Source organism: Sylvia atricapilla, chromosome 1, assembly GCF_009819655.1.
Source record: "Sylvia atricapilla isolate bSylAtr1 chromosome 1, bSylAtr1.pri, whole genome shotgun sequence".
NCBI classification, from domain to species: domain Eukaryota; kingdom Metazoa; phylum Chordata; class Aves; order Passeriformes; family Sylviidae; genus Sylvia; species Sylvia atricapilla.
In genome coordinates, this window is record NC_089140.1 from 42,734,111 (window position 1) to 42,761,279 (window position 27,169).

Below are 27,169 nucleotides of genomic sequence, written 5' to 3' on the forward strand. Positions count from 1 at the left end.
TCAGGAAGTCAAGGAAGTCATTAGGAAGGAAAACACGATTTTTATTGTTCTGAAAGAACAGTTGGGGGGTGAAAGCTCTAATGTGTGATAACATGTACATGTTCATGCAAACAGACGTGCTGACAAGCTGTGCCAAGGGTGCGAAGGACTTTAGCCTCAGAGCTGCAGCAGTGCCTCTCTCACGGAGCAGCAAATAGCTCTGTCTGTTCAGTGTGGTGGCTGGGTGTGGGGCACTGAGGCAGCAGGATAGAGCATAGCCATAAGGATCTGGGGTCCTGACAGTGCTCTTTTTGCAAAGGTTGAAGAAGCTGAGTGACAGGGGAAGGGGCCAAAGGGGCAATGGCTGCCATTCATTACTCGGGTTTCACACTGACAACTTTTCTATCCTCCAGAAACCCTCCCGTTTATGAGATGTTATCTCCAACACTCCTTACATGTTTCTGAAGACTGTTTAATGGTGGATCTGGCAGTGTTAGGTAAAAGTCTGGACTCAGCCATTAATTAGAGGCCTTTTTGAACCTCAACTATTCTAACCCAGAGATGGCAAGTCTATCTCCAGTTTCCCTCTTGAGCTCTTTTATGTACTGATGGATGAAAGCATGTTCCTGGGGCCTTTGCTGATGTGCTGCTGCAATGCAATCTATCTTTTAGCAGGGATGCTGCACGGAGCCAGTTACATATTTGATTGCTCATCTCTGCCCAGGAGAGTTCAGGGAGTGATGATCAACCCTGGTAAGTGATCACATTACTGGTTCTGCACACAACAGACCCCCTTTTTTTGGATGACACAAGAGAAAAACTGTCCATTGACAAAACTTAAGGAATTTAGTGAGAACCTTGCTCTGGTGATTCCCAGAAAAGTGCCTCCTGCTATCCTGCAGAGCTGGAAAAACATACACTCATGCACTGGTCCTGATGCACAGTTGGGGAGGTCTCAGCAAATATTTCACTATCCCACTTTATATCTGCAGCTCATGAATTGCTGCATCCGTAAAACTGTCATGCCCTCAGGTTCAGATATTTTGCGATGGCAAGGAAGGGTCCATGGTCTGTGCTTTGTAATTTAGGTTTTGCATAGATAATTTTATTGCAGCCTTCTACACTGACTTCAGAAGGCTCAAAAAGCAGAGCTGAATTAATCAAGGTTAAGGCATTCACTTTCCATAGCCAGACGCACATGGAGGAGAAGATATGCGACCAGCACCTGGCTGACCACCCTAGGCACGGCAGCCAAGAGGGCCACTGACAGCTGGGTGACACATCAGCAGCCTTTTTCATGAGATGATGTGAGCTGGGCACAAACTCACATGCTTAGATCCCAGAGCTGCCACTCCCCATCGCTGCTACATGACTCACAGGCAGCTCAACCTTCCCTGATAAGGCATTTGCAGAAACAAAAAGAAATACAGTAAACAGGGAGTAATAGGATAATAGAAAAACCTTCAAGAAGAGCCAAAATAAAAAAATCCAAACTTTTATTAACCAAACCAGACAGTGTGAAGGCATAAAAGCAAAAACTGGCACTGTTTGTCTGTGTGAATCGCTGCATTGCTAGCACTATGTGTCCTCCTGAACCAAGACTGCAAGTGTCTGCTCTTTGCTAGGGCTGAGCATATGATCCTTAAGGATGCAGAGGAAAATGGAGAGCTGTGCTTGCACGGTTACCAGCTAATCAATAGGGAAAGGGGCAGCCATAGATGTGAGTATGCTGACCAGGAGAAAAGCTGGGGAGAAAGAGGTGTATTTTGCCAATTGCACTCCCAGTTATTTAGCCTGCAGCTGTAGCTGGGGAGAGGGTGAGCAGCGTGTGGGGCGAATGCAAGCTCATGTCCACTCAAGGTAACTCATTTTCTCATTGCTGAGAAATGTGATGCACATGTTGGCAGTGTCCTGCAGGCACTGATTGCAGGTCTCCCCCCTGACAGGGCTGCTTGCTGCAAGGTAAAGACATGGAATGCATGGACAATGTCCATGGTGACTGGACATGGAATGACTGTGATCTACTTGTCAGCCTCAAATCATTTCAATGTGGCAGAGACTGGCTCCCTTACACTGCTGTTCCAACACCAAAAGCCTAAAAAGTCCAGGGAAAACTCAGCTCCACATCCAGTCCTAAGCCAGGGTGGCAGGTAAAATGAGTGCCTGCATGAAGAAGGCTGGGATTGCAAGGATCTGGGCAAGAAGAGGTAGCATCTGATCAGCAGCTGCAGCGTGGCTGAGGCCAGCATGGCACGGTGCACACAAGTGAACACTGAGAGCAGAGCATTGTGACCAGCAGCCACACCACTGCAGCACTGGAGTGCTGATGCACACACATAAAACATGGCTGGGGCAGAGCTTGCTCTGCTGGGACATGCTTTCTGATGCTGTACAGTCCAGCCATGATCCCAGAAGGAATGGGTACCATTGGAGCCAAGAGGTGTAGGCACCAGCTGCCACTGTCCCGTGCAGCCTTGACAATGCTGGCACCCATCTTCCAGCTGCTTCTCCCCCTTGCTTCAGGTTCTCAACCTGTCTGCAAAGGAAAAGCCTGTCTCCACACTGGACTTCTTGCCCCATGAGCTGATTCTTCTCTTCCCCAGCCTGATCCCTTCTCCAACAACAGCCAAAATTGCCAGAGAGAAAAAGCAGGGTCTCACAGGCCAGCAGCAAACTTGTTTTATCATTCCTGCAAAGCTACCATCAGCCAGATCATTTATGCGTTTCAAAATGTAGGCTCTGCTGACCTCTAGGGGACTGCTACAAACCCAAACCCTTAAAGGTTTGAAATCTCATGGCATGTTACAGCCCTTCTTCACAGGCTCCTCAGGAGCCCCGCGGTTGGGACAACACGGCTGACACAACCCACTCCCAGTCTCTTTTAGCACTACTAGGAGCTGTAAATAAAACCCTGGCACCAACACTGCCTCTTCCATCTCACCTTTATGGCAGCAATACTTCAAGAAATGTGTACAAGCAAGGTTAGGTTGCTGGAGAGATATTACCTGCTATCAGACGGCCTCATGTAATTGCTGCTTTTCAGCATGGAGGAGGACGCTGGGAGTTTGTGGCTTTCAGTATCAGTTTGTCTAATAAAAGGTATAAAAGCCTTGCTTTGGTGTTGCAAGTACATCACTACTCAGTGAAAAGCACGGATGCATATACCTAGGCATTGGAAATAAAGTTAAATGTGCTTTTTTATGGCATTTCATCACTCAGCAAACAAGTGGCAGAAGCAAGAACCTTGTCACGGAGTAGAAGGAACACAAAGAAAATATAAAAATCTGATGTGCTCCTTAAAACAGCACATGGTGCTGCCAAAGGCAGTAACGGCATTTCCCAACTGGCTGATTGAGGACAGAGGTGGGGAACAGAGCATTGGGCAGGAGTGAACAGAGGCAGCACACACTGTGGGCCTCTAATGGACCTGTTCATGATACAAAGCCAAAGCCTATCATAGCCCTAGAGTATCCTATTTTCTTGATCTGTAGAAGGTGTAACGTAACTTTGGAGAGCTGGACTGTGGACAGACTTAAGCTGGGAAAAAAAACCTGCACATGGCAGTGCCCCCAGGTGCAGCCACCACCTTCTAGGGCAGCTCCCCACCACAGCAGGGCAGATAGTGTCCCTGAGCTGAGGTCCATGTTAGCAGACAGCTGGTGTCAAAACCATGTCAATTCACTTGACCTTCTGACACAGGAAAAAGCCTATCCAGCAGACCTGAGAGGGCAGCAGGCTCCAAGCAGCTGAAGAGATGCTTGGGAACAGCAGTGCTTCTGGCAAGGGCAGCTGTATCTGTAGCCAGAGCCTAACTATCCCAGTGGTTTCCACCATATGCAAAGGTCTGTCAAGAGGCTGTGGGCCCATGCTGTCAGGATCACGCTCCAGCACAAGGGTGACAGTCCTGGCAGGCACTCCACCAGCCACAGAAATGGCTTTATAGGCAGCACTTGGGGTTCTGGGCACACCAGTGGGCATGTACTTGGTGTGCTCCTACTCAGTGCTCATGCCCTGGGAAGTGCCACAAATACAAGGCAAGTGCTAAGTTAAAGCATTTCCTCTTCCATGGGCTAGAAGATGTCAACCCACAGGGGCTTATGACAACAGGTAACGACTGACTTGACTCTTTCAACAAAATCATAATGAGAAGATGTCAAAGCAGCAATTAAGAGCCAAGTGTTTAAAGAAAAGAGACAAATTATTCTAACAGAATCACCATTTTCATTTCAGCATTGTTACACGTCTCTTAATTAGAACAGATGTCTCCCTATTCTGTGCAAAACAGAGAAGGACCTGTGAGGTCTGAAATACTGGCTCATACACAAATACTACCACCAATTCCTGGCTTCTGACAGCAAATCCACTGCCTCACACTGTGCCAAACCAAACCACTTGATGATTCTGGGTCTTTGCAGTGCCCAAAGATCAGATGACATCATTTTCTCCTCCTCACACCTGTAAACACAGTATTATCCCACCATGCACCAGCAGTGCCCATGAAAGTCAAGCCTGTGCCACATGCATTGTAGCTGTGTTTTAGCCCCTCAGATCCACAACTCAGTTGATTTTGCTCACAGAGAAAAGACACCATCAATCATCAGTTTGGTAAGCTCTTTAATGGGAAGCTCATGGTGTAATGACACCTCTGGATTTGACATCTTGGTGGTGGATGAGGAAGGAGGATCAGAAGGCAGGTAGTGCTCCACTGAAGGCTTACACCTTTGAAAAGTGCTGAACAAAAGGGCAACTTTTGCTGACTCCTTTCACAGCTTTATATTCCCAGACAGAGAGGTCTTCCAGCCAGAAAAATGGTGGAAACCACACCAAAGACAGCCTTGGCACGGTGTGGCACAACATGATTTCTGCTTGATGTGTTGCGGGCTGACTAGTCCCTGTATTAGTAAAGGAAAACTTGACGAAAGAATTGCATTGACTGAAATCCAGAGCTGATATTTCTACCACCACCACCCCTGAAGATGAAAGCTTCCTCTACACGCAGTGTTACCACAGATCTTTGCCTACATGAGCAACAGCATGTTGGTACAGAAAGGGAATTTCAAAGTTCAATGTATTTTACATGAAACCAGTAACCTTCATTATAGTCAGCAATAACTAGTTCAAAGAAATTTGGGTTCTTTCCTTGTAGACAAATGAAGGCCCTTTATATTAATCTGTATTATTTTTTTTTTTTATGTCCAAGCTTATACTGACAGTGCAGTGCTACACAGCTCTGTATGAACTGGGGTTTGCAATAATGCAGATGTGCCTTTAGGCTGTGTCTTTCTTTAAAAAAAATCAGCAATGAGAAAAAAGTCAAACACAGATCATGTAAAAGACAATTTGGCTCACTGAACAAGTAAATGTGGCTAAGTGAAGAGGTTTCCTCTGCCCACCTGCCACAGACATCAGACACCAGCAGTGCAACTAAATCTCATAAATCCAATGAAAACCCAAAGTGACAGGGCCTGCCCTCTAAGGACTAAATTTAATGACTCTATTTAAATATCTGCATTGGAAGTGATGTCCCCAGAGCCTTCAGCTCTGTGGCTACCCTGCAAGGATGACCTCTGTTACAGGGCCTAGGAGCTGCTGCCCTGAGTCACTCCTGCCTGGCTCTCACACAAAGCCTTCCCAGTTGCAGCAGTCTGCAGAGACAGACTGCTGGGTAGGAGGGGAGGTCCTGCCAGAATTAAACACATAAAACAAAGCATTTGCCTCTGCTCAGCAATTTACAGAAAGGGACATCCAGCTAATGCCCCTGAAGGGATCATTCCCAATTTCCCATGTCCTCTGGCCAGACTGAAAACAGCCAGCACGGAGAAAGAGACCTCCCAGTGACCAAGGCAACCAGACAAGTCTCATTTTCTGGATGCCCAACCTGGAGAGCCTCAATGGATTATGATTTTCAGAGACTGGATTATCTGGCTAGACATAATTGCCTGTGAAAAGATACTGGGTTTGGCACCTAAAAAGACTGCTGTCTCCTGCACAACCCCTGTCTGGCACGGACCACTCACGGGTCCTCAAGGGATAACACATGTCTCATGCCACCTCATCCCCCTGTACAGAAAGGACAGTGTGACACACTGTGCTGAACTGCAGCTCCACGGATGCACCTGGCTGCAAGCTGTGGGAGGTAAGAGGTGTTTCTCTCCTCCTTCCCATGCTTCCCTTCTTCTGGGAGTGAGAACTTTTAAGAACAGAATGGTAAGGATGGACAGGAGGGAAGAACGGACACAGGGTAAGGATGCAACCTCGCCTCCTGCCACTGCTAAAGCTAACACTGAGTAAAGCAGCCATAGACATCAGCCCTGAATCCCAGACAAAGATCAGGGAAGATGCTGCAAGAGGCTGGGAATACATCCTGAATGGCAGTTTTCCAAAACAATGTCAACAAGGTTATTGCAATCATTTTTACTGTCACAATCTCATGTCCCACCTTGAGGAGGGGTAAGGGGCAGGGACCTCTCAGCAATGTTGTAGCAGAAACGCCTCCCTGCTGCCCTCAGCCACCATCTCACAGAGCACACCTTCCAAGATGCAGCAGCTGACATGCATGCCACTGATGCAGGAAAACAAACTATGGCTATTCCCAGAAAACATGGCATTCTTACAAGCACAGGACTTTCAAAGACACAGCATGGAGGGAAACTGCCTGGAAAAGAGCCAGGAGCAGGGCAGGAGCTGGAGCTGAAGTCTAGTAATGGTTCAGGTCATCATGCTCAGGGGGGAGCTATTCCCCCCATTTCTATGAGATAACAGCCTGACTATTTTTTCTGTCATGAGCAAGTCCTTTTAAGAGATGTTACTATGGACCTAAAAAAAGGAGCTTCCTGCACCCTGACTGCTCCTCCTACCAACTCACACAGTATCATAATGCTGGAGAACAGGAATAGGCTTTTCAGTTTACTTTCTCTATCCCTTCCTCCCTCAACCATCTCAATGCATTGATCAGGCAAGTCACTAACATGAAAACACAATTGAGCTCAAGGCCTCAGTAGTGTCCAGAGGGGCTTTTTTATAAACTGCATGGGTTCAATATGCAGATACTTGGCAAGATGGCTTTGGCTGTCTCAGAAATCTCAGCATCTTTCTCTCTGAAGGGGCTTTGCTCACTCTTGCCCCTGCACTCGTCACAGTTCTGAAATCTGCTTTTTCATCTGGCATCCTATTTATTTCTCATTGCCCAAGCAGCACTCTGCTGACTGCATTCATGCAACTCATATTCAGAAGCACCTGTTCTGCAAGAGGCTCTGCTCTGCCATATTTACATTTAGTTAGAGCATGAAAGACCTATGAGAAAGGCCAAGGGAAAAGGGAGACCCTTCTGTGTCTTTTCATCACTGGTTTGCCCTGAGGACAAGTGTGTATCTCAGCTCACCCCCAGACCTAAAGCACTATATACACTCCTGGACAAATAATACTAACACGCCCTTTTGCAAAAGGCTTAAGGTGGGACTTTCAAAGGAGTTACTCAGCTCCTGCTAGATTTTCCAGAGGCCTGCAAGCGTAACTGGAGGCCTGAACTGAATTCTCAGAGACTGAGACTCACCTAAAGCGCAGGGCAAGGCAATAGCAGAGCTACAACCCACATCTCACCAAGTACCCAGGTTTGCAAGCATTTATGCATGTGTTGGCAAATCTTGTGTCTCAGTCTGGCAGCCTCATCACTGGGTCATGCTTGCCCTGATTAATTATTGAATGGCTACTAACTGCAACATGTGGTAGGAGGGAGGGAAAATAAAACACAAATGAAATACAAAAACATTTCTTAGTACAACCAAAGCAGTTCCACACCTCTTGAATCATTTGGCAAGTATAGAAAAGTAACACAGTAATACAGAAATCTATTTGGTCAAAGTAAGGAATCAATTTTTTTTTTTCATAAAATACATTCTATATTAATGCTCATTCATCACATTTATTACATGTAAATTAAATTTTCTATGTATAAAATTCCAGTTTATTCTCAGTGCTGTCTGGTCATGCTTCAGTTCAGCAGCAGGGCTCAACACATTCGGTTCCTAGCAAAGTGGGAGGAAATGAGGGTGCTCAGCTTTCTGCAGGACCGAGTCTGCAGGACATCCCCTGGTCCTGCAGGTCCTGTCTGAACAAAATCTCACTGGCTTCAGTGAGAGTTTTGCAGGGGAGAGCGCTGCAGAAGGGCAGCACTTGGAAGTCTGTGTGGAGGTCACGCAAATGACATATGACATTCCAAAGAAAAAGTGAGTTAGTGAACACAGAAAATAATAATTATTTATCTACATAATTTACATTGTTGTTTGCTTGCAACTGTAATAACGTTCAACCACTCATTAACAATTCAATCAATACGCAGGGAAAGGTAGCAGAGCACAGTACACATTACAACCTCCTGCATGCAACTACAGGCATGGGATCATAAGTCTTTTTCATTTCATGAATTCCTGACTATTCCGCTGCCACCAGTGCCCAGTTCCCACTGAGCCTTGTGGAGTCGATCCCTCACAGCATTTAGGCTGGTCCACACCTCTGCCACAGGCCCCTGACACCGTGCAGGGTGCATTTAGCAGCAGGTCTGCAGCTACTACCCATGTCCACCCTGCACCCTCCCCTCTGTATGCCAACACTCGTCTATGCAGCCACATGCTGAGCCAGGTGGTGGGATGGATCCAGCTGGAAGCCTGCCTGTCTGTAAAAGGCAGAGGGTTGTGTCCCAGTCAGGCTGGGCCCGCAGCCCAGCTCGCCATGCAGGTGTGTGTGGGCTGCCAGCACCTGCCCCTCAAACAAATGGGTGCAAGTGCCCAGCAAACCTGAACAGCAGGACTCTGCCTCCAGTTTGCACTACTGTAAATTGCTTGCTTGCATTACACAAGACCAGAGAAAAGACAGCCCCATAAGATCTACTGTGAGCCACAACACAAGGGTTGGATGCTATGAAGAGAAAGGTTCTCCGGAAGGAAGGCTCTGTTTAAGGTTATAGCATCTGTCCTAACTGGAGAGGAAAGAAAAATTTAGGGGCTTAAAGCAGGGATGGAAACCACTGGTCTTACACTTTATTTCAGTAAGCAAAAAGCCTATTGCTGCTGTACAGTGTTATACAGTGAACTGCCACAGTTCTCACGTCACTAGTCCATAGAAAAAAGGTGCTGCAACTACCATGTCTATGCCTGCATGCTGAAAGAATGTACAAAGTTGCATTAAGCTCTGTTTTTCTTCCACTCTTTTTTTTTTATATTCTTAAACTCTTTTACAGTGTTGCAGACACTTCTGTGCAGACTCAGGTAACACACATTGTCCCAGTTATGGAAGATCTTTGCCTCCGATAGAAAAAATCACGTGCATCTCTCAAATCACCATCATAAATGTAAACCACCAAGAAAACTTGCTCTCTTTAGTAACCCTGGAAAAAGTCTCTAAAAAATCTATTAAAAAGAGGACATCATTAACAACAGGGTTTTCAAAATAATGCGAGTTGCTTATAGGAGTTGTCCAAGCATTTTCTCTTCACTCACTCTTTGTTTTTATAAAGCTAATTCTGTATAAAAGGGCTTTTGAAGCGTGTGACCTTCGTTTCACAATTTTTTAAAAATTGGAAAAAGGAGGAAATTTAGAAACATCTTTCTTGATTGTGGAAAACAGCTGTATTACAACAGAATTACCTTTGCTCTTTATATTTTTGGTACAAAAGGCAAGTAAAGAAAGAGACCCTGCATCTTCACAGTCTGGCACTCATCCAAGTTACTTGGAACTACATAAAACAGGTAAAAAATACGAGGGGTCATCTTCTCCTTCATACTAAGACCCTTGTCAAACCCCTTGGGGAGCAAGTCCCCAGATAAGTAAAACCTCACTAGACTTTGCATCAGCTGACACAGTATTTCAGCTCCCCTCCAATAAGGTGTAAATGCCCAGACTAGCTCAAAGGCCCAGGAAGAGGTCCAGCATAATTTTAAGAGCCAGGTGCTGGTTGATACCCTTATGGCTTCAGTGTTAAGTTGCATTCAAGTTGCACTCAAGGAAGATCCTGGAAACTACAGGCCTGTCAGTCTCACTTCAGTGCCCAGTAAGATCATGGAAAATATTATTCTGAAAGGTATATAAAAACACCTGGAGTACAATGCAGTCACTGGTCACAGCCAGCATGGCTTCATGTAGAGAAAGTCCTGCTTGTCGAACCTGATTTCCTTTTACGACAAGGTATTCCACCTAGCTGCTCAAGGGAAGCAAGTTGATGTAATACATTTGGAGTTCAGTAAACCTTTTTGATACTGTAGCAAAAGTATCCTTCTGATTAAAATGTCCAGCACACAGCTGGATAACCATGTCCTGGGATTGGTGAGCAACTGGTTCACAGGCTGAGCACAAAGGCTTACAGTGAATAGGGTGACATCAGACTGGCGATTTGTCACCAGTGGGGCTCCATCCTTGGCCCTGAGCTCTTTGACATCTCATTAACCAGGACACAGGACTTGAAAGAATACTAAGTAATTTTGCTGATGACACTAAATTGGGAGGAGCTGTCAACTCTCTCAAGGGTGGAGAGGCCCTGCAGAGAGACCTCGACAAACTAGAGATGGGCAATCAACAACTGTATGAAGTTTAACAGGGGTAGAAGTGCTGAATTCTGCAACTGGGACAGGGGAACCCTGGTTGTGTATAAAGACCAGGGAAGGAGAGGCTGGAGAGTAGCACTGTGGAAAGAGACCTGGGGGTTCTGGTTGATGGCAAGTTGAATGTGAGCCAGCAGTGCCCTGGCAGCCAGGAGGTCCAGGCATGTCCTGGGTACATCAGGGACAGCATGGCCAGCCGGGCAAGGGAGGGGATTGTCCCACTCTCCTCTGAGCTGGGGTGGCCTCAGCCTCAAGTGCTGGGGGCAGTTTTGAGAGTCACAATATAAAGAAGACATTAAACTATTAGAGAGTGTCCAGAGGAGGGCAACAAGGATGGTGAAGAGTCTGGAAGGGAAGCCTGGTGAGGAGTGGCTGAGGTTACTTGGTTTGTTCAGCCTGGAGGAGACTGAGGGGAGACCTCATTGTGGTCTTCACCATCCTCCTGAAGAGAAAAGGAGGGGCAGCTACAGATCTCTTCACTCTCATGACCAGTGATGGAACTCAAGGAAATGGCATGAAGCTGAGTCAGGAGAGGTTTAGACTGGATATCAGGAAAAGGTTCCTCACCCAGAGGGTGGCTGGGCACTGGAACAGGCTCCCCAGGGCAGTGGTCACAGCATAAGCCTGACAGAGTTCAAGACACATTTGGACAATGCTCTCAGGCACACAGTGTGAGTCTTGGGGTGTCCTGTGCCGGGCCAGGAGCTGGACTCAAGGATCCTGATGGGTGTCTTCCAACTCAGCATATTCTACGATTCTGTGGTTCTAATGCACAATGCCACAAGGTTTGAGTAATAATTTGGAGTAATTTGTATCAAAACCAGCAAAGCTTGAAGTTAGTTCTTATGCAGAAGTGGGATAGGCAATGGCTATTTTTCACTTGATTTGCAAGAAACTTGCCTTTGGATCACATGTCAGAGTACGAGGGTTGGTTTAATGCGTGCTGCTGGTGCCAGTTACTCCCAGTTATTAATTCAGCACTTGGAAATTCAGGTATCAGTGAAAGGACATCAATATGTCTGACACTCTCTGGATCTCCTACTTCCCATTATTTTTGTTAAGCCTTCATACACACTTCTGCAACACCAACCAGTACTAAACTACTGTTTCTCAGGAGAATTCTCTCCACGTTTGGTACTTTGTCAAAATCCTATAGCTGTTGAACTAAAAAGAGAAGCACAGGATGTGTTTGCTCTCTGCACTGGTTTCCTTGGAAAGGTCACTGGTGAGGACTGGGCACTCTTCCCACACACCTCCTACATTCTCAGTACTCTACATTCATGTCAGCAAACGCTACTCTCGAACACAAATCGAAGAGACAAGTCAGCGACGAAACTACTTCTAGACTGATAACGGCAGAATGCTACCAAGACAACTCCATAGAAAACCCACTGAAGCAGGAGCAAAATTCAGGTCACTTCTTAGCAAAGCTCATCATGGATTATTATTATTATTTTTTTTTTAACCATTTTTTGTAAAACTTTTATCTTGGCAGCCAGATATCCCCTTGTGATGTCCTAATTCAAACAGGCTAACGTGGGACCACCTGACCCCACCTGGTACCAAAGGCTTCCGAATTCTTTTATAGCTTCTCAGAAAATCACTGCTGACTGACACCCATCTGTTGGTGATCGGCTTCTGGTTCCTCTTCTTCCACATCTGCGTTATATTCTTCAAATGCATCATCATCAACATCTGGAAGCCCAAGTAACTACAAAGAAGAGAAAATACTGTGTAACAGCAAATTATCAACTTGTGCAGCTTTGCTGCAAATCTTCACACAAATCCTACGTGCACTTCTTAAAAACCTCAAACCCAGGAATAACAGTACTGCATAATGATCTTGACTCTCTTTCTCTCCCTCCTGGGATAAAGAAAGATTTGAAAATGCATCCTCACACCAAATTAAGAGACCGGAAGATAAATAAAACCAAAACAAAGCACTTGCAAAAGGCTTCATGTTCTTCCCTGAGGTCACATTATGAATTGTTGAGTGTTTAGACTTGGCAGTGGTTTAACTTCAGAAAGAACTGTGTTAATACTGTAGCAGTAGTTGTCTTGGTTTAAGTTTGTTTTCTGTCAGTCCTATAAAAGCCAAAGAAGAAAACACCCTCATGAAGAACTGGCTAGTGTGGAGTCCCTCGGGCAAGGAGTCCCTAAAAACCCAAAGAATCTGCCATGTCAAATGCTTCTCTTGAACACCAAAGTCTTGCATGCTGTGTGAAGCCCTTGCAGTACGAATTACTGTGTATTCCACTAAAATATTGTCCCTTTAAACTTTTCCAAATTAGATTTGGGCTTGCAAGGAACTGCCACCCCTCCTCTCTGGACAATGTTCGGATGTCTCCAACTGATGGCTCTGACCACTGCAGCGTCACCTCTTCACTACAGGAAAAGGAGCCAACAGCCATGTTTGAACTTCTCTTCCCCAAAAGGTTGCCAAGCCAACAGAAGTCAGGAAGACAGATATACCATGTAACAGTCAAAATAATGCATCTGTTGTGGAAATCTTCTATTAGAATCCTACACTAACAGCTATTAATAGCCACAAAGCAAAATCATAGGCCAGGCATTTCTAAGAATACCATGTATTTAGCTCGCTGGAAGGGCGGCACAGATGCATGCAACACCCTCTTTGGAGAGTGATGCAGCTGTTAGCTCTTGAAAGAGGCAAAGCCCAGAAAAATCTTGAGGAGGGTGACAATCTTTAGGTGAGAGCATGGAAATGAGAGGGCTGCAATGAGGCAGATTTTCAGGGACCTAAACTAATTCAGTCTGTGATGGACATTCAAAATTATTCAGTGGATATAAATACAAGGCATAGAATTAGCTTCTGGGTGCAATGAAGCTTGTACTCCTCACTGTCACTGGGATTTTTAGTTACAAGGTTTCTTTGGCAGGGAAATGGAAGGAGAATTTGCTGACTAAATCCCCTCTTTTGCATTTTTAAAAATACTTACGGAGAGACCCCAAATGGAAAACATTCTTGTTTTCTGAGCAGAACAAAGTAATTGTTCCTATGCATACATCTTTTTCAAATCAAATGTTTAACTGAACATGAACTGCTCAGTTCATTTTCAGGATGTGGCGGTTTTACTTTGTGTGGAAACTAAAATTAAAATACTCAGTTTTCAAAAGGCAAAATCATGAACTCCTTCTAGACTTTCTTATATACCAGTATTATTTTTGCTAAACTAATCTGGTATATTCAAATTAAATGTGAGTGTTGTACTCCTGTTTGTATCACCTGGGAGAAAGACTGCATTTTTTTCTCCCACTTCTGGTCACAATTCCTCTTTGATTTGCAAGGAAATGAGTCACATGAATCTTCATTTTATGGGACACTGTACTGCAAAATTAGCATGGAAAACACAACATGCTCCACAAGAACTGCAAAGACACACAGTCCCAAAGGATGGGGGGTACATCCTGCTTTTCACACATCCCCTCTCTCCTCGCCATCAGGAAATCCAGCTCCAGCTATCCCTGGAGCAGTGTAAATCAGAGGCAGCAGCATAAATCAGAGTGATGCTGTAGACTTCAGTGGTTTAACAGAGGAAGAATGGGGGTGGGATGGGATGGAATGGGAGGCTCCTCCAAGGGAGATGCAGTTTTATTCTCTCACAGACACTTTATGACCCTCCAAGGCACCAAGGACCTCAACCATGCAGGTCTTGCTTTTAGGTGTCACATCCTGTTGCTTCCCACAGGATTATGGTGGTCCCTCACTGCTGTTAACCCCTTACTGCTGTCTGGATTGTAGTGACAAATCAGCCCACACCCTGAACACAAGGAGGGAGGATCAGGGTCCAAAGCCCAGGGAGCTCTACAAACACTGTGACAGAACAGAACGAGGGTGTACAAAAGGTAAGGACAAAGTAAGATGATAAAGATGGCCTGGGCTGATCCTAGATTGACTCCCACCTTGTCTTCTTTCCCACACACCAGTTTCTGCTTCTAGCCCATAGCTGCTTCATGCATTAAAGTATCAGCTATGCAGCAGACTGGAAAGGACTTAACTGGAGAGGAAAACAAGGAGAAAAGACATAAACCAGAAAACCACTGTAGAAAAAGAGAGCTGATCCATCAGCAGAAAAGCAAAGGGATACAAACTGCCAGGCAGGGGATCCATGACTGGGAGGAGGTCAGGGGCATGGTGAGGAGGGAAGGAGGGAAGATAACAACAACCAGCAGTGCCTGAACTACAGCTATTTATTTCTGCTGGCCAAACTACCCATCTGAAGGTAAAGGAGAGGTCACTGGGACATGCATGAATACAGTGAATATGGAATAAGTGACTTTTACACTGCAGACTCCACTCCCACTTCAGATGTAGGCTTTCCAGGCTGAAGATGAGCTCAGTGTAGGACCCCTGGAATTTGCTGCTGAATTGTATGACTCATGCCTTGGTTTTTTGCAAACTTTGTCAATTGGTGTGATGTCCCTCAGGCATCTTATATATTTGTCTTTATTAACCCTTTCAAAGCACCCTGATTTTATAAATTACTTCACAGTTACCAACTCATGGAAGCAGAGTGACACCCTCTCCTACTAAAAGCTGGCACACAAGCACACTGAAAAATAAAACAAGTACAAGACTGAGCTTTAGCAGTTCATGTGATGCTACACTAGAGACAACACAGTTCTGTTGAATCCTTTTGGGAACAATGGGATTATGTCTCCGTAGTCCTGGGACTATGTCTCCAGGCAGATATGCTTAAAAGCACCAGCATGGGCACCTCCTAGCACCAGAGCATGGCACCTCTGACACCAGAGAGACTAAGGCACAGGAGGAGATGCGATGCTCTGAGGCAAGTAACAGTATTGGAGCCCAGTGCTACTGGTTGGTATCATGCACCTTTGTGGTGTCTGGCACTTATGGATGCTCCCTGAAGAAGTGGATAATAAGGCAAATAACGGAGTTTTGTGGAAACTGACTCAGGAAGGCAGTAATGGGTAGAGACAACATGCCCCTCACCACCTTCAGTACAGAAACACCTTACCTTGTCTACAGCAGGACTTAGAGGTGTGGTTTAGTTGTTGCAGGCAAACCAGCACTTTTTAAAAGCCTCATCTAATTAAATATCCTGCTTGACACTGTGTTTAGGCCCATAAAACATTAGGGACAGATGCCTGAGAGCAGTGAGGGACAGTGAGCAGACCCAGACCACCCTCATTGCCTTCTGTGCCCAGGGAAGACTGGTGAGCAGAGGGAACTCTCTGTCTCTCACTGAGAGGGACACCAACTGCTGGGCATTCCTGTCCTCACTGTCTCCAAAACACAGGGCCCAGCAGCATGAGAAAACAGTCCCTTCCCACTCCACAGGCCCAGGGCAAGTTCATGGAGACATGGCAGGGCTGTTATCATGAACATGCAGAGCAGGGCTAGCTGCGTTACCAGAAAAAGTTGTTTTTGGAGCCCTCTGTTATGCAAAGGCAGATGTTCATGCTGTGCACAAGGGCGTGGAAAGCTGCAGATGCACTGCCACTGTTCTCTTCTAAATATCTCCCTTCAAAGGACCCCAACAAAGAATTTCAGAACTGTCTAATAATCATGGATGTCTACTGAGAATGCCAAAATGGAGAAGACTTTCAGAAGGTGCTTAGCAAGCACCTGGTAAAAACCTGGTCCCCAGGACCACCAGATACTTCAGAAATGCCCAGTCTGACCTTCAGTTGCAGTTTTTTCCTCAACTGCCATTTTTCAAACTAGAGTTTGCCAGACTAGTCTCTGTCAGCTCATTTGCTGGGACAGGGGAGAAGAAATGCCCTACAAATGCACTGCTGCCTTGAAGCTGACAGCAAGGTGGCCTCACTAGTAAAACAGGTCCAGCAGAGGAAGGACAGGAGATAGTACGAAGTGATACTTCATACAGTGCCAAGGAAATAATTTCCCAATACAGAAGAAAAGTGGTTTTGTTCTGGCAAAGGCTTGAGGGTGCAAAATAACTTTTTCTATACATTTATTGTAACATCATTCAATTTTTAAAATCTTTCCTCCCATGTATGTGCTATTTTTAATAGTTACTATGAGGGAAAAACGTCAATACATGCCTTAATTAGACTTGCTTACACACAGCCATACCTTAAATGATAAACCCAGTTTTGTTATGCTGATGCTTATCTCTCAATACTGGGTCAAAGGAGAATCTGAGAAACTTAGTATCTGTGGTATAACCACGAGAAAATAAAGAGGTACTTGATTACAGTCTGCAAGAGGTCTCTGGCAATTGAGGACACAATTTTTGAGCAAACAAAAGCAAAATGAAATTCAACAGCTAGGAAGCCAAACTAGAAAAATGCAGATTGTAAACAAAAGCGTTATTTAGAGCACCATAACTAGCCATGAGAAGAGAAAGTGCCCAGCAGCGTTGTATCCTTTAAGTCACCTGAAGACAACATCAAGAGTGGATGTCTTTGGAAAAGACACATTCTAGCTCAACCTCAATTTATATGGTCAGCTGTGGGAATCATGAGATGAAATGTGATGTATTAATGAAGGGCCCAGGCTACGTGATTAATGGTTCCCCTTGCTTTGAACCTTTTTATTCTGAAGAGTAGCTCAACTTGGTTTGACTGAAGTCAATTTCTCAGTAACTTGAGTTATGCTGTAATAAATGTAGTTTAAATGAAATACATAATCTGCACCAATTTAATTAAGTCTTTTTGAAGTTCTCCTTAGTTAAACCAATGTAAGTTTCTCATCAGAGGCATGGCTTCCCTGAGCAGGGGAAGACAGCTATGATGATCCTAGAGCCCAATATTGTTCCGGGAAACATGCTTATATTTTTTGCATGTTTTCACAATTACAAGCAGCTGTAGTGACAGCTCAGATTTCCAGTCCTTTCTAAGAAAAGTGTGCATCTGTTCTATTTATTTCTAGCCTCTCAAAGGATTCTTTAAAATGATGCTCTTTTATGTCAACCAGCTGTGGCGATCTGTGCAAACCATTGCAAGGGTGTAATACAGGGGAGGCCAGTGTTTTCATATCAGGGCTCCAGGCCCTCCCTTTCGCACTAAATACTTGGGATACATTTCCAGTCTTCTCAATTAGTCAGCCAGAAAAAGAAAGGAGGGAAAAGGTCTACATTTTTAGCTGAGTACAAAAACGTCCATTGGTGAACTTTCTCATGGACATCATAGGAGAATGGCTCTGGCTACAAACTTTGCCCTACTTTGTGCCAAGCCCTTAACCAGCCCCAAACATTCAGAAGGAGAGGCTGTGTAAAAGGAGCACTTGGCAAAAATGAAGGACAATAGCCACCCTAAGATATCTCACCCTGATAAAATCCAGGCTCTGGCACAAATCTTAGTGTTAAACAGGGACAGAGAAAGCTGAGCAGCAGCAAAACAGAAAAATGCAGGCCCCTTCCCCACAAAACACAGCTTCTCTTCCAACTTTATCTTAAGCAGTGACCAAACAAGTGTGTGCAAATATCAAGTGGCAACTATCCTAATAGCAAAATCTGCATCACTTGTGGGAAAAAAAACCCAACCATAAAATAAAATAAACCACCCTAAGGAGAGACTACACTTCCCATTTTCCAGAGGTTTACTCTTGCTGTTCATATCCTTGCAAAACTCCCCAGTTCCAGTGCCAGGAAACAACTCTGCCACAAAGTCCCGCGGTGCTGACTTGAATCCTGTTCCTAAGAGTCAGCACTGCATCAGCAGGACACGAGCCCCTGCCTGCTGCCACTGGCTGACACACCAGTTGGCCTCCCACCCCACACAGTAATCTCATCCTCTCAAACACAAAGATGGAAATAAAAAGGCAGCTGACTTCCAGGAAACAATTTCCAACAGCCCAACGGTAGCTCATGTGCTAACTGGAGATGTAAATCTCTGGAGAAGAAAAAAAACCCCTTGCTCTATCTAGTGCTGTCCTATTAAAATTCACAAGTAAGTGTCAATGTTTAGAAGGAAAAAAAAACCCACTTACGGGTCTGAAGGATTTGAAGACTTTTTCCAATATTTCATGGAGTGTCTTTTTCCCACAGGAGGAGATGTAGTCCTGTGCGAGCTGCAGGAAAGGTAGGCAGTCCTCACTTTCACTCCACACATGCTGAAAGCCAACAGCAACACAAGAAAGGAAAGGCATTAACAGGAATTCACGCCAACCTTTCCATGTGATTTTATAAGGTGACATGCTGTAAACATCTGCCAAAGTACACCGAGCCTCCTGCAGTTCAGACCTGCCTGGGGACAGGCATTGCAGGCTCTCTCAGAAGCCACATTTCTGAGGAGGAACCTGGATTTTATTAACATGATGCATCAGAAAACAGGGAAATCGATCCAGAAGCGGAAATGCCTCATGGCTGCACCAGCCATGAAGGATACACACACTTGGCACATGCACATTTTACCTATAAAGGTGCTTTTGTTTGACATGAGCCCTGCTCAGACCTGGAAGTCATGTTGGGTTTTCTCTTTTTCTGCATCATCTGCTGCAGTGAAGCCCTCAGGAAGAGCTAAAGCATTTCTTTGTCTTCCTGGCATTAGTGCAAATATGATGCGACCCTGGAGGTGGAACTCGATGTGTAATTCTCTCGACGATGCAGAAGAAAAGATGCAAAATCTGCCTGCAGGCTAGACACAGAGCCAAGGAGAAATGTTTGGGCACTCACAGCATTCTGACACTTTGAGCCTCCTACCTTGTTTTGAGATTTACTCCCCCTGGAACCCAATCTTCTCCTCCCAGGCAGGCAGATTTAAACCCATTTGAGATCCTCCTGTCTTACTCCTGCTCTGGAGATGCTGGTTCCCCAGCCTTACACTGTGAATCCTCTCTCAAAACTGATGTTTATTCTGCTGCTAGGAGGTTGTATAAAACAGAGCTGGCAAGCGATGGAGGGAGCACTCAGGCAACAATGCTTCCTGTGCCCAAGGGCACAAGCTAATGCATCATCCTAAACACTTTCTGTTTGAAGACTTGGTGTATGGGACTGTCTTAGGCAGCTTGCCACACAGAGAAGTGCAATACTGCCAAATTGGTTTGAGACTCTCGTACCTCTCTCTTTGCACAGCAGCTCTTTTCCCCAAAGTGCCTTTTTACTTGCTATAAACAGCAGGTTATGCTTAAACAAGGAAAGAGAAGGATCTCTCCAAAGCTTAACTAACATTCAGGGAAAGACTCAAAATGACAGATGTTTCTATCCCGAGCATAAGGCTTGCATGTTGCCTTCCTCTTCAGTGGTGAGTACCTGCCAGGAATGCAGTTTTGCATTTAACAAAAGAAAACAGTACTTAACATCCCCTGAACTGCACCTTTATGATAAAACCTGCAACTGCTTTGCTATGAACCTCATTGACCTACATTCTCCTTGCTGCTTGTTGCACTTTACAAGCATAAACATAGTGAAATGTTCTGTTATGAAAAGAGCTCTGCATTACTGTGTAGGTTCTGCTCTTTCCATATAACCAGAGTCATGTCTTAACCATTCTGGCAATAAAAATAAGTTCTTTACAGTGTTGCCAACTCTCAAACGCACATACCACAAGTCTCATGATACTTCATGCCATCTTAAGAGTCATGGGCCTTGTAATCCTATAAATATACAACTAAATCTCAGCTTCTGTTTACAAAAAAAAAAAAAAAATTCTGCACTTTGTGATTTCTATGGCCTAAAAAGGCAGAACGTACATGAAGTGAACCCAAATGAGCCCTCTTCAAAATATCAAATGAACACTTCCAAATCACATTTTAAAAACAGCCTTTGGAGACGGTTTTGGAGGTCTGGCCCACGATTTCTTCATACTTGGAGTTAGCAATAACTGTTTAGTTACTCCTCAACTTCAGGGCTCAGTGTTGCAGCTTGGCAATTCCTGGCTCGTGCTAAACCTGTTGCAATCGTTTATATATATAAAACAATTATTATGCTGAGATCCTCATTCTTGTTTACATTGTGGCTTCTTTTGACTACCAGAGCTATACACAGGAGCTTCCACATAAATGAAAATCAGGCCCTGCCCTTTAATAAATCATAGCTGGTTTGTTCCCCAAGGAAAGTTAACCCCATGTTGTCCTATCATGTTTTCACAATCTCTTTTCAGGCTGCACCACATTTCAGACACCAAGGTGAATTCATCAGCAGAATAAGACGATCTAGCCAACAAGGGAAAGCCTAAGAGAATTACCTGATCACTGAGTTTTTGAGAAGATTTTTTTGCATAGCATCATAGGACAATTAGCAAGAAACAATTGCAAAAATCTCCCTATCTGCAGAGGATTTTAAATGTTGACTGTAGCAACAAATGCACTACAAACAGCTCCATGTGCCATAAGTGCACACATCTCATTCGGAAACGGGCTGATTTAATCTTTTCCCTCAAAAACCTCAACCGTAATAAAGACCAGCGCTGTAACGCCTGTAGGTTCAGCTGCACCTCCAGCTCTCTGTGGTGGTTCAGTGCTGCAGCCAGGCAGCGCAGGAACTGTCTCAGCACTGACTCACCCATCTCCAGAGGAACCTGCACAAGGAATTTCGGCCTTTCAAAATAAAAACAAACATAGTTTCAGGATTCAGCTCCTGCTTAGAAAGTTCAGGAAGGCTGCATATACGGAGATGCTTCTCTTGGAAAACCCAGTGCCTGAGGACCTCTCTGCAGTAGGAGAAGGCGGCTGCTGGCAAACTGGTGGACCACAGTGCTTGGCTGTGGCTGTGCAATTAAAAAAACATTAACTTCATCATCAGAGTATGTGTTTTTCAAGCTTGCCCAGTTTTGCTCACAGTTGCTTTGTGTCACTGCAAAAGCACACAGCCACTAATTTCCACCTCAACTAACCTAAGATCATTCAGTTTAGCATCTACACACAGCACATAGCTGAGGAAATCAATAGGGCTGCATCTGGAGGGGTTTGCTTTCCCTCACACCTTTACGTGACTCAGTGTCGCTGGATGACAGAATCACTTGCTGGCCCACCTTTGTCTAAGCAGCCCACTTGTTGTGCATGACAGCAAAACTTTATATTTATAGGGATAATTTGACTTGCATAAAATATTCGGACCTGCTGACTCTGTTCTGAAATATTTTCAGGAAATCTTGCAGCAAGATGTCATTATTTTTTTTTTATCCGTTACCTTGAATACGTAATAACATGGTGACAAAACAAATAGACTGTAAGGAACAGCATCACAGCCCTCACTCTCCTTGATTACGGCTACACAAGTCCAATTAATTTCTTGAGAACCTCAGGAGCATCAGGAGCTGAATTATACATTGTTCAGCTATCTAAAATGCTGATTTGGAATTTCTGTGTCCAGGTGGTACTGAAAATGCCAATAAGCGTCTGCATGGGTCTCCTCCATCCCTAGCATGTTAAAAGCCTAGCCTAAAGATATATTTTCAGGAAACGAAAAGTATCAGATTCTTGTGAACTGGGATCTCTGATGTTAGACAAAATTCAGTGTTTTTCTCCCCCAGACTGCATCTTGGCAACCTTTCCACATTTTTTCTCCTCTTCTCTTTCCTTTTAAGTTCATCATGCTCATCATTTCCTCCTTACAAGTGGGTTATCATGGAATTCTCTGGCACCTCCTACATAGCTTTTTAAGTCCCATCATTATGAAATGACGACGTAAAGAAAGAACAAGAATACCAGCATCAGATGCTTACTAAATGTGTGGCTCCCTTATAAGAGGCACAGGATGCAAGAAGGCTGTAAAGTGTGTCACTGTGAATTCTGTTTATATTTACTTTTTTTCACACTCCACGCTGTCGTGCAACAAGGCTTAAAGCGCAAATGATAATCAGTCCCTTGGCTTGTATTAAGTCTCCTTAAAATAAACTTTAGCCTGTAATTGCACACAGAAAGCAAAGTTATAATCTGGAACATTGGAAAAAAAAGGAAAGTGACTGCAAAAAACCAAGATAATCAAGCTGTGAGCTGAAATTAAGTCCCACAGTGCACTAGGAGAAGGAAACAGGATGCTAGAGAATCTAATCATCAGTGGGTCTTAATCATATTAAAAGAAAGACAATCTCTTTAAAGAATTAAGAATGACACATATCTGCCTGTCTTAAAAGTATTATCATTACAAAAAGTGCCTCAACTAATAAGGCTAGAAAAGACAGAAGAAAACACCACTTCTAGTTTTCCATTAGTTCTCTGGTTTATGTTCCAGATTTGACAGGAGTTGGCCCTTTGCTCCATTTTACTAGTGGTGACTCTGGGCAGGGAGTTGTCCCCACATCAACCCTGGAATGAAAATATTTTCAAAATAAAAGCGAAAATGTGTTTTTAACTGAGGGGAAAAAAAAAAAAAAAAAAAAAAAAAAAAAAAAAGACCAGCACTGGAATAAGGTCTGAAGCTGCTTTAGATTTTTTTTGAAGTTGACTGGACTTTTATGAAAGAGTTCACTCAATTATTTGACCCGTGTATAAAGAAACAATACATGTCTAAGAAAAATAAATGGACTTGGTCTGAAATTTCCAATATCATTAGTGTCCAACCACAGTTTTAGCCTAGTGCTGCACTGGATCCATACATATTCCTGTTTAGGAGTGCAGCAGGCATGGCACTTTCTGAGCACAGGCATCTCCAGACAGGAATGAGCACTAGGGTCTGGCAGGCTCAGAGGCGCTGGGAAGACAGATGTAGAGAGCTATTCCCACAGAGGACTGAGCTAATCCACAGCCTGAGATACCCCACTGCTACATCTGAAGGTCTCACGAACCCCTGGACAGATGCATAACTAAACTCCAGACAACTTCTCTAGTAATTCAGCAACACCATCTACTCGACACAATAAATAATTAAATAAATAAATATAAATGTCCTCCTCGCTTGGGATCTGTGGTCCTGGAGAAGCCACTCCACGGCTCTTTGTTTCCACGGACCCATCTGTCAGATGGGCTCACTCCGCACTTACCTGTTGGAAAGCGAATTAGCAAATACTTGTCAAGCAAGTGGAGGGATTAAACTTCCTCTGTGAAAGGAAGAACCTACAACATTCCTACAATAATGGTGCTAGGAGCTGTTTTGTTAAAATCAACAGACCAAAATCATTTCACTGAAGTTAACTGGCACTTGGCAGCTTACAAACCCCGTGGCGAGGCGCCGCTTTTCCGTGACTCTTCCTGCACTTCTGCTCACCACCGGGAGGGTCTGGCCGAGGGGAAAAGCACCCCTCGACCCTTCCCAAAGACAGGGGTTGCGGTGCCGGAGCTTTTCCCGCACAAACTCGGCGCTGAACTCCGCGAGGGGCGGCGGGGCGGGGGCGCCCGGCCGGCACCTGCACGGATCCCCCGGCGGGCCCGGGGGAGCGGCGGGGGGGGGGGCGGCCCTCCTGTCATCCTGACTCCATTTTATTCCTGCCCATTCTCCATTTGCCGTGACAGCCCTGCCAGTCCTGCCGTCCCCGCGCCGTGCCCCAGCCGCGGCACCCCGGGAGGACGGAGGGGCCGCGGGGGGAGCGGCAGCTGCAGCCCCCGGGGGCGCGGGGCAGGCGGGGGGCTGGCCCCGCTCCTCGCCGCCCGCCCGGAGCCCGCAGCCACCCCGGGCCGGTGATGGGGAAAGGGGGGGCGGGGGTGTCCCTGCCCGCAGCCCTGCCCGCGGGGCCGCCCCCCACCGGCAGCGGACTCCATTTTGCAGATTGTGGGAGGATCCCCCCGGCCCCCGGCCCCGCCGCCCTCCATCACCGCATCCCTCCCTCCCGGGCACGGCGCCGTCCTCCGCCCCCCCCGGCGCTGCCCCTGGGGTGCTCTCCCCGGGCTCCGGGGATCCGCACGGACGGAGCGTCCCGGAGCGGCGCGCGGGCTCACCGCGCACACGCGCGGGGGCTGCCCTCACGCCCGTGACCCCCGATCCCCTCACGGGGCACTCACGAAATTGTCGCCGCAGGCGGCCTCCGGGCAGAGCACGTAGAAGGAGACGCCGGGCTCGGCGTAGAAGTCCATGCGCCGCTCCGTCTCCTCGGCGGCGATGAGCTGGAAGGGCGTGCGGGCGCACCACCGCTCCGCCGCCTCCGCCAGCGCCTCGAAAGCCATCGCCGTCCCCGCCGCCGCCGCCGCCTCCCGCCCGCGTCCCCCGCGCCGCCCGCGCCTCGCGCCGCCCCGCGCCCGCCCCGCGCACCGCCCCTCCCGCCCCCCGCGCCGCGCCTCGCGACCCGCGCGCGGCTCCCGGCACCGGCCCCGCCGGAATTCGCCGCAGACAATTGACTCGACGCCTTCTGGCAACTTCGGGGAGGGGAAAGGACAAAAAGGAAAGCCCCACGCGTGAACGCGCTGTCGGCCAGACCGCGCCTCGCATCGCCGCTTCCCATCCCTCTTCCCAGAACGGGGCCGGGATGTCGGCAGCACCCATTGTGCTGAGCACACGGGTACCCCCTGCGCTGGGTTCGGTGGGAGCCACAATACAGACAGAATCACCCCGTGGCATTGGAAGGCTTTATGGAGCTTTCCCCGGCCCACTGTCCCGTTAGATCTGTGGTTTTGCAATGAGGTTCACTTTACTCTTGCAAGCTTATCCCGAGGGATTATCTACATGTCCAGGCAAGGCATAGGAGATACGAGAGCTGATGTGCATTTATAAAGGGCCTTAGATTTGCACTGGTGTGCACTGTGCTGCAAAGGAAAACATCCTCCCAGGCCTGGGTGGGTTTTCAGTGGGAAGCCCAGGAATTCATAGAGGTTAACAGGAAGCACAGAGCCCATACATGGCAGTGGGCAGAAAAGTTTGCACGGACAAAGAGAACACTGGCCTCTGAAACAGCCCAGTGGCTGTTTCTGGTCTCCTGAGTGGTGTTCCACTGCATTCCCATGGCAGGTACCAAAAGCCCAGCTGACTGGGTCAGTGTCACACATCGAACACTCCTATCCTACGTATTAGATGGCGCATAAATCATTCGACCACTCCAAAGTAGTGGTGAGGTCACCAGAGGTCTTTTCTAGCCTTAATGACCCTGAGGTTGGCTCGGCTACAGCACGGTGGCGATAACGATTCTGTGATTCTAAGCTGCCGAGAGAACGTGACTGAGCACGGCAGCAGCAGCAGAGCTGCGGCAGGGACACATTCCCGCTGCCTGCGGCTGACCTGGGGCACGCTCCGGGCACACACGCTGCTGTGCTCAGCCCCACGGTCACTGTCTCCTGCTGCTGCCTTGTTACAGATGTGGGCGTGGATGCAGCAGAACTCGGTGCTAATGATAACGTAGATAAAAATCCTCCACTGGCGTTGCAGCCGAGCACGGAGGTATCAGGAAGCGCCAACAACGAGTGCTTGTACAACTGTAACTCAGCTCCTTTGTGCATGGTGGGATGTGAGTGCTGGCTGTTTTTTCATTTACTCTGCACAGATATTTTGGATAATGCCCTCATTCCTGGGGTGCTCTTAGAGTGGCAAGTGCTGAGCACTCATCACTACACTTGAAGCTGTGCTCTGAAGGTGCAAAACGTGGTAAAAATTACAAATGTTCAAAAATTCCTGGTCTAGGTGCCTCAAATCTCAGAATGTGGAGGTGCTCTTGTAGGTACTTATCCTAGTCCTGGCACATGTCTCTTCTCCAGGGCAAAATGAGACACCATCAGTCCCTACCTACTGCGTAAGTCAAGTGAGTGCAGTAATACCTGAAAAACACTCACTGTGTTGGGTACCCGTGGAAGACCTGTGGCTCTACAGGCAGCCTGGGGATGGAGCAGTGAGTCCTGACTAGCTGGAAAGGAAGACCTAAGCCTCTTGCCACTTCCTGAAGGAGCCAGGGGTCCTGCAGAAAACCAAATGCTACCGCAGGCTGTTGGGGTTCCAGGTGTTGGCAGAGCTGTGACTCCTGTGCAGGTGCAGGACTGTTCAACTTTAATATTCTCTCATCATTGAGTATTTGGTGTTTTCCTTTCCAAATACATTTGAGTAATTAGCATAAAAATAAGACATGGGAAATATTTTCTCCTAATATGTGACATTTACAGCTTGCCTGCAACCAGTGAGCAGGGAGCCACCACTTGGGCAGAGATCTCCCCTGCCACAGGGCTTAGCCACCAAGGTCAATCCCACGATCTCTTCGTGCTTCCCAGAGATCTGGCTTTGTTTTCTATTCTCCCCAAAGACCATGCTGGCATTGAGTGAAGACGTGGTGGTGGCAGTGAAACCTTGGCCTTTCCTGTCGCTGTTGGAGCCATTGGCTTTGGGGCCTCCCAAGGTGGGCAGCCAGGCAGCTGTGTCCTCCTGTCCTGGACCAGAGCAGCAAGGGGAGGTCAAGGCAGCATTGCAAACAGGCACAGTTTCAAATAAATGGGGTGTCACTGTTAACACCTATGATTTATGTGCATTTTCAAAGCCTCACATGAACATCTTTTTAGCCCTTAAAACATCACTTTGAAGTATGTCATGTTTATTATCTCCCTTCTGTGGAGTAGGGAGGCTGACAGGTTTCAAATGAGATTTTAAATATCTTATTGCAGCATGCACTGCAAAATCCTTTGTCACATTTGAGGGTTCAGCCATTCAAATCAGACAGATGTGATTATTTGTTTATTTACATGTGATGAGTCTCTTTGCTCTAACACCTGTACCCCAAAGCAGATTATAAAAACAGTCTGGTAAAGGGTAGTGATTTTGGCAATGCAGAAGTGCTGCTTGCAGAGCAAGCCAGGCTCAGTG

At 46.4% G+C, this 27,169-nt stretch overlaps 1 protein-coding gene across 3 annotated transcripts; it reads right to left on the reverse strand.

Annotated features, from left to right (window-relative positions):
* Positions 1–4,580: 4,580 nt before the first annotated feature.
* Positions 4,581–24,603, reverse strand: MTURN (maturin, neural progenitor differentiation regulator homolog). 3 transcript variants are annotated; one of them, XM_066320601.1, is made up of 4 exons: positions 24,400–24,603; positions 18,514–18,636; positions 12,128–12,282; positions 4,581–4,871 (listed from the first exon to the last, which is right to left on the reverse strand). In XM_066320601.1, exons 1-3 carry the CDS (start codon positions 24,559–24,561, stop codon positions 12,172–12,174), a joined length of 396 nt encoding a protein of 131 aa, XP_066176698.1. In that variant the 5' UTR covers positions 24,562–24,603; the 3' UTR covers positions 4,581–4,871; positions 12,128–12,171. The 3 variants fall into 3 exon arrangements, with proteins under 3 accessions (XP_066176698.1, XP_066176706.1, XP_066176690.1); XM_066320609.1 differs by lacking the exon at positions 4,581–4,871 and adding an exon at positions 7,732–8,003; XM_066320593.1 differs by lacking the exon at positions 4,581–4,871 and having other exon boundaries at positions 7,732–12,282.
* Positions 24,604–27,169: the final 2,566 nt, after the last annotated feature.